Source organism: Bradysia coprophila, unplaced genomic scaffold (genome assembly GCF_014529535.1).
Source record: "Bradysia coprophila strain Holo2 unplaced genomic scaffold, BU_Bcop_v1 contig_70, whole genome shotgun sequence".
Lineage (NCBI taxonomy): Eukaryota > Metazoa > Arthropoda > Insecta > Diptera > Sciaridae > Bradysia > Bradysia coprophila.
The window spans coordinates 3,158,917-3,167,061 of NW_023503941.1; the positions used below are offsets into that span (position 1 = coordinate 3,158,917).

Below are 8,145 nucleotides of genomic sequence, written 5' to 3' on the forward strand. Positions count from 1 at the left end.
TTTGCCGAACGTCGGGAGAATGGCTATACCTCTGTAGTTAGCTATGTCAATTCGGCTTCCAGATTTGTGTATCGGTGTGAGATATGATAATTTCCATTTATCTGGGAACACTGCTGAACTCAACGAGAGACTGTATATTATATGTAGTGGTTCGGCTAACGATGTCGAACAGTTCTTCAGTAGTAGAGGAGGTATATTATCGGGTCCATGACCCTTCGTTGTGTCAACGTTTTGTAGTGCCTCAAGAACCATATCCATAGTCAACGAGATACTACCAATATTCACTTTACATTCGACGTTGTTTGATGGATCATTGTGATTGCTGTTGTCATCGACGACATACACCGATTGGAAAAACTCTGCAAACAAACCAGCCACTTCCTCACGGTTTGATACGCGCTTATCACCAAATTTCATATGAGACGGAAAACCGTCAGTTTTTTTCTTGCTGTTAACGTACTGCCAAAACTTTGCAGGATCACGAGTGAGATTATTTTCTGTTTCGGTTAAGTACAACTGGTAGGTAGTCTTTTGTGCGGTATTAAGTTCATTACGGATTGAACAGAACTTCATTTCTGTGTTGTTACGTGAATTATCGATTCTGATCCCACAATCAAATTCATTTCTGTTAATTTCTTTTTAATCAAGGGTAAACAAGATACGAACACTCACATTCGACTGAGTTATAATATTTCGAATCAGTCTAGACGATTTGTGACACAAAAAAAAACTTTTCTGATAAATGACTTGTGCAGTTAGCATCTTTACAAACATTCTCTTCGACAAATTGATGAGTGAAAATTCATACAGAAGAAAGTCACGAAAAGGTTATAGCATTGTAAAAACTAATGTTAAACTTAAATCTACACAAAAAGACTAGATAGGGCTTGGGAAATAATATTCGCGCCACCGGGAAGTTAATTGCGACTCACCGGGAAATTTTTGTCAAAATTTTCGGATCCCGGGAAGTTTTGACTTGGCTACCGGGAAGAAAACATTATTTCCATGCACGGCACCACAAGGAGGCATATTGACACTTTTTCCTTACACTCGATACACCGCTGACATGCATCCATGTCACTATTGCATTGCGCCATGCAAACAGCAATCTCCACTTTTACCTAAATGGAACCCCTGTTTTGCAGAATCAGCAAAACATCAAAGTTTGGACAACAAATGAAACTTGGTAGTCAAAGAATACGCCACCATCGAGGCCAACATATGTACTGAAAAAAAGCTGATAAAAATTCATGGAGAACGCTAAGAGCTTTGGGCTTTTGGAATTCCACCAACCACCACCAGTCGTCACAAAAATATAACAAATCGAGGAACACTTAACATAGAAGATTGTAGATTTTTAGGAACTGGAAGTTGATGGACCTACAAGGTTTGTTTTAGATTGTTTTAGAGCTATGAAGATGATGGATTATCAGGAAGTGAACAAATGTATTGTGCAGCTAGTTATCATCATTCAAAACATACTTGGCATACTCTGAGCTTTAGCGCTTGACTCAAACAATGTCGATATGTTCGTAAAACAAACGTATGAACAGCGTGTGGACTGTGCTTTATTGTAGGGGACAGCGCTAGTTTAGTTTCTCTACATAGCATAATGTAAGGTGATGAAAGTTCAACATACAATTTGATTTCGCCGTGATTTATGCAACATTCAGCCAATAAAATTACATCACACTGTTGTGATGTGATAGTAAAACAGCTTTCATATATGCTTCATTTCGCTTAAAATCATTGAAGCTCTCAATATTCGATTAGTATTGGTTTGAGGGCTTTTTGAGGTCATTATAGTTGTTACATGAGAATCAGTAGAATGAGAACACTAAACACTTAAAGAAACAGTGAAACAACTTAGCATTGAGATGAGATATAGAAAAGAGAAAATTATAAGAAATGATCAGAGCAACTCGGGAAAAAAGAAGAAAAATTATGTAGAAAATTCGCATTCAATAAAAGCAAGTTCACGGGATAACATCCCAGAATATCGATTTATAACAAGTGGTGCAGTTGGAAAAAGAAAAACGAAAATTATTTATTCAATCGAGTGATTAAAATCAGTTAGTGGAACGATTAATTTGATCAGTGAAGTGGTGCAATTCGATTTAGTAAATCGCAGATAATTGTGTGGTGTTAACAATGTCTTCTAGACGGAATCATAGAGGATCTATCAGACGATCGTTTACGAAGCTTTATAAGGAGGTGAAGGACGAAATAGATAAAGATGGACATCAGGACGAAGAATTGATAAGTTACATGAAGTAACATTTCATTTTCTCTCTGGTGTTCGGTTTTTTTTGTTATGTTACGATTTTATGTGTGACAACATATTTTTAACAATTCTCTAGATCTTTCCGTTGGCATGAATGTATATACCGCTTAAAATTGTATGTACATTTACCACTGCCTGGTGGGACGTGACGAATGTTGACAATTTTTGTACTCCGTTAGCATTTGCATTGCACTAAGTCTTCCAGGATCGAAACAGTGGTCTGTGCTTGGAGATATTCGTTCTGCGAATGTCTTCAGCATATGGTAGGCAACCTTTTTTTAATCATCGCAAAAAGCTTGTGGAAGTTTGTGTGTGTAATCATCACATGGAATCAAATTTGTGGTTGTTGTGAAGATTTTGTAAAGATTACAAACAATTCCTAATAATAAAGCGACTCGTCGCTTTTAAGGCCGAACGGAAGAGTTGAAGAGCGATTTAAGGTAATGCAGCACACTTTTGTTCATTAAGTTTGAATGGACAAGTTAGTAGCGTAGTGTGGATGTACGAAAGAATTCTCCGGTTCAAATCTCGCGTGTGTTAGGTTGAGTCTCTATATTTGAAAACTCGATCATTTACATTATTACCCTTGAGGTCATAATAAAATTATTAACCTAGGTGCTTAACTACTAGGAATAATGTTGGGTATAATACCTCGAAAAACAGCATTTAATGTCGATATATTCACGCCAATGCAATAAAACAGCAAAGATATCTCAATTTTAGTTTTCATTTCCATACTAAATCGCAAAATAGAAAAACTGACAGATCGTAACAAAGGAGAAAAAAGCTCTCTCTGACGTATAAATTTATACGACTAATGGCGTGGATTGGAAATATTCGAAACCAAATTTTTCTGACCAAAAATGTTATCAAACACTTACGCATTTCTGCTTTATCGTTACCACTGTCTGATCATTTTTCTTTTTTAAATTGATAAGCTACAATCTGATCAGATTTATCGAAATTTGAAAACGGTGCGAACTGTTCGATTACACTGTAAGATAAAGTCAAGGAGGAGGATATTAGAGTATCGAAAATAGCCTTAAAAAGCACTCTGGACTGATGTACCTCCGCCCGTCGTAACTTACAGTACGAGTAGGACAAACGTAACAATAAAACTCATGCAATTAATGATTTTGATACAATTTATTTGACGTCCGACTTTACAATCAACGAGAACATTTACAAATTAATTTTATACACCTCAGTGTGCGTCTAGGGCAAAGGATTATATCCCTTGCCTTCGGCGCTGGATACAACCTTCCTCCTCCAAGATAAACGAATTTTCCTGCAGATACGTAATAATTATTAATGGATACTAATAAATGACCGATAAATTAATTCAAAACTACCGATAAAAAATAATAAATGACCGATAAATACGGTACCGATAGAAAATAATAAATTATCGATAGACAAATTCACAAGTACCGATAAAAATATTCAAAACTACCGATAGTTTTTACCGATAAAAAGTGATAAAATACCGATAAATTAATAATTTTACGACTATTCATCGGTCAAATTCCATTTTCTATCGGTAGTTTATTAATTTCTATCTATTAATTTCAAAATGTTTTCAATTTCCAATCAAAATTTTTCCTCCTGAGGCCTTTCTGTTAATTTTTTTTCGATTTCCAATCAGTAGGATTTCCAATATGTTCGCTAAAATGGGCTGCATTTGTTTGAACACTAAATGGTTGAAATTTATAAAAGCCCTGACGGGACTTCGCCCGACTGAGGCAAAAGGCCCTTCGAGAATCGCCCGAACGCCCAGTATGGCCAGTTCGGGCCTGGACGGGGAGCCTCACGACATTTACGACATTTACGACATTTACGACATTTATAAATTGGTTTTGGTTGTGTTTTCATTTCTCTATTATTACTTCCGTTATTTTTTTCTATTTTGTTTTTTATACTTTTCGTATTGTCTAAAAATCTTGAGCACTAAAAATTTATATTTGACCAATCGATAACAACAATTGACCATTAACATTAAGTATTATAAACTGCCGATAGAAAAAATTAAAGTACCGATAGAAAATGATGAACTACCGATACAAAATAATGAACTACCGATAAAAAATAATTAATGATCGATAGAAAGTATTAAACTACCGATAGAAAATAATGAATTACCGATGGAAAGTAATAAACTGCCGATAGAAAATGATAAATGATCGATAAAACGACCAGTTTATCGGTACTTTAGTACTTTTTATCGGTAAAAAGTTATCGATAGTTTTGAATATTTTTGTCGGCACTTGGGAATTTCGCTATCGGTTCTTTATTATTTTTTATCGGTAGTTTTGAATTAATTTATCGGTAGAATATAATTTCCCATTATTAATCACTTGGTGCAGGGAGATCGCAGCCGTCAAAAGTTAATTCTATGAAACGTAACATAATATGGTATCCGAAACACATTGTACCGTATAGGTTTATCGAAAACGCTGGCGTTTGTTCCTGAAGAAGGTGATAAACATCACACAAGGAGCAATTGAACCTATTTCCGTCCAATACGAGCGTGCTGTTGTATCGGTGGGGATGTTGCCGCACATATGATATACCACTGAATTGAGAAATTTTATTCCGACCTAAATTTACTTTTGTGTTCTTTTCGAATATGGGCAAATCTTCGACGGTTATGTCCTTAATTTGGTTGGATGATAAATTTATGAATAGGCCGGAAATGTTTTTAATGTGTGCAGTAGGCACCGTTTCAAAACGATTGCTGTGCAAAGATATAAACTTAAGCATTGGCGCATTAGCGAACAAATCAATTGGAAGTGAAGTTAGCGTATTTTCGAAAAGATTACCAGCTAAATTAACGCTCTCTAACACTGGTAGGTTATCGAATAGACCAGCTGGAAGTGATGATAACTTATTGTTCATGAACGAGATCTCTTGAATAGCTTCGGAATTTTGAAAAATATTTTGCGGAACCGTCCGTACCTTACACGCATAAAGGTCGATTTCCTTCAATTCCGGCAAATAACTGAAGAATTCTTCGGGAAGAGTATCCACTTCGCCTTCTGAAATGTGAATGCTTCGTAACTTTTTATTTTTTCTGAAAAGTTCGGACGGAAAAGCCTTCACTTTGTTAGCTGAAGAATGGAATTCTTCTAAATTTACCAGAGGATTCAGGGCATCGAAGTCATAGCTCAGAACATTGTCGGAAAGCCATATAAATTTAAGTCCAACCAATCCTTTCATCGATGCAGCAGTGAGAGGATTCAATTGAGAATTTTTAATATAAAAACTAATTTTTGTGTTATTTTCGAGTCCATCGCTGTTGAAACGTCCATAAATATTATGCAAAAACATTCGACTTGCGGATGAGAACAAATTCAAATTCGGATGTGGCATGTTTAGATGGACCTCACTTAGCGACGGTAATTCCGATGGAGTGTTTGGTAATTGGCTCGGTGAGTTTGTTTTGAGTTGTATTTTCCATAAGTTGTTCATACCAGTGAAGTGAACCGATTTCCAATGCAAATCCACAGCGTCATCATCGAGTTGGAAACTTAACTCATCCAGATTTGGCATACCAGCAGCTAATGACGAATTGAACGGAACTGTACAGTTTGTATAACCAATCTTATGTACGGCTTCAACGTCTATTTGCGATAGCACATCGAATACCAACTGATCGTTTGTGTAACATGTGACATAAGCTTCGATGCGTTTAAAGTATTTTGCTGGATCGAGTACATCCATGCTTTTACCGCTGTCCCAGATTCTAAATGTGACGGAGGTGGGCCCGTTTGCTGGACAGGAAAACCAATTGTCTTGCTGATATTTCGAACAATCACATAACTCCGGGTTGCACTGACTGTTCCCAGTTGTAATCGATTGAATTAAACAAAACGTAATTACGATTCGCAAAAGCGATTTGAAATTCTCTCTCGAACTCATTCCGACTGTACACTGATCAGATAGTCAACAGAAACTGATGCTCTTTTTTGACCGCTACATCCAAAATTGTTGTCGAGTCCATTTATATCAGTATCGACGTACTCTGCGTCACGCATTGTAGGACCAGAGGTGCACTCAGTTCGTAAAATAGAACAGCGAAAAGATTTGCTGACTGGCTCAACATTGTTTTCCATTCTTGAACAAAGGATGGACGGTCGTGGAAAACAGATTGCGAGGGTTTTAACGTATCGCAATAATGATACATGTAGTTGCTACCCTAGCGCTGAGTGTTATTGAGTATTTCTTTAAAATCACCTAGCGTAACGCAACATTAGGAACCCTCCATAAAATATGTCAGCCTCCAACTTTGCCACACTAGAGCTACACTGGGTCAATATAGTTCGATTGAATTTAATCGTACGGCTCTTACGTTGTCAGTCATCATACAAGTTCATTCGTAGTCAATTTCATAAAATTTCACTAATTACTACTATCTTCTTGGGCCATATCATCAGGAGATGCTATGAACTATGAACTAAGAACTTTGACGATAATTTTTTGTTTTGAATCCGTCTTTCAGTTTTAGCACGTTTGGTACCACCACTGTATGTATATATGTTTAAGAGGCATCGGCACTTTGCTGAAAAGCCTACATTGGGGCGATTTTTAAATAGTGGATTTTCGTTTACTTTTAATGATATCTTTCCATCAGAATCCTTTTTGAAAAATGTACAAAGGAAATACGAAGTACGCAAATGTAGGCTACATTTTTACCTAAGTACCGGTGCCTCTTAACGTTGTTGTCTGTAGGTCTGTACAACTAAACGCGTGATCACTTATCAGTCTTGAAACAAGCAATTCCATTTGTTCGTTTAGTTTGGTTATAGATCATGTCCGGAGCGATAGAGGAGGACTTGACGCAGTCTAACTTCCAAAAAAAGAAGGAATAATTTTTTTAGAGACGCGGCAACTACAGTTTGTTCATTTCAATTTTACACAGTTTCTAAAGATTGTCGATATGTCAGAGTTTTTAATGTACCCAGTCAATTAAGTTCTTCCCAAATTGCGCAATATTTGAATTCGCGATAGAAATTTTAAATCTTGCGCCAAAAATTCATAATTTGGGAAGAACTTAATTGACTGGGTACATTTAAAACTCTGACATATCTTAAACTGTGTAAAAATGACATGAACAAACTGTATGTATAGCCGAACATTTCAGTTTCTGCCCTTTAGAATATATCCCCACAAAACCTATTCTATCTTATTCGCGCTTCAAATACGAGCAAAACGAGCTATCACTCGACTATGTAGCTTTAAAATTACCGGAGATACATCGTTTTGAAATTGGCACTTTTCATACAAAATACGCCAAATCATGTCCGGAGCGATAGCGGAGGACTTGACGCAGTCTAACTTCCAAAAAAAGAACGAAGAAAATTTTTTGAGACGCTTGACTTTTCCCAAACAATCAAAATCTTTCAACTTACTCTCTATGTTTCTATCTATCTATCTATCTATCTATCTATCTATCTGTCTGTCTGTCTATCTATCTATCTATCTATCTATCGACGGACGATCTCGGAAACTAGTCAGCCAATCTCCATGAAATTTTGCAGGAACCTCAGGGTGGGCATAAAAATGAAATTGTGATACGCCATTACCCCAGGAAAAACCAGAATTTTGTTTTATTGTTTGAGCTAGAGTGATTAGAGTGACCAAATTTTGAGCTACTCGAGCGTAGGATGAAAGGACTAATATTTTTTTGGGTTATGAAAGATAGAGAGTTACTTTTTTCGGCAAAGTCTCAGAGTTTTACGAGTAGAAAAGAAGGGCATTTGCGAAAAATGTCGAAAGTTGAAAATGGGTGGGTCAATTGGGGTTTTGGAGATATTTCTTGAATGGTGGCAGATATAGAATTACTTTCTTCGTCAAATTTTCAA

At 36.4% G+C, this 8,145-nt stretch overlaps 1 protein-coding gene across 1 annotated transcript; it reads right to left on the reverse strand.

The window, feature by feature from the left end:
• Positions 1-4,359: 4,359 nt before the first annotated feature.
• On the reverse strand, positions 4,360-6,218 carry LOC119083671 (protein toll-like). Its single transcript, XM_037193455.1, has one exon. The coding sequence runs from the start codon at positions 6,200-6,202 to the stop codon at positions 4,631-4,633; it is 1,572 nt and encodes a 523-aa protein (XP_037049350.1). The 5' UTR covers positions 6,203-6,218; the 3' UTR covers positions 4,360-4,630.
• Between the last annotated feature and the right edge of the window lie 1,927 nt (positions 6,219-8,145).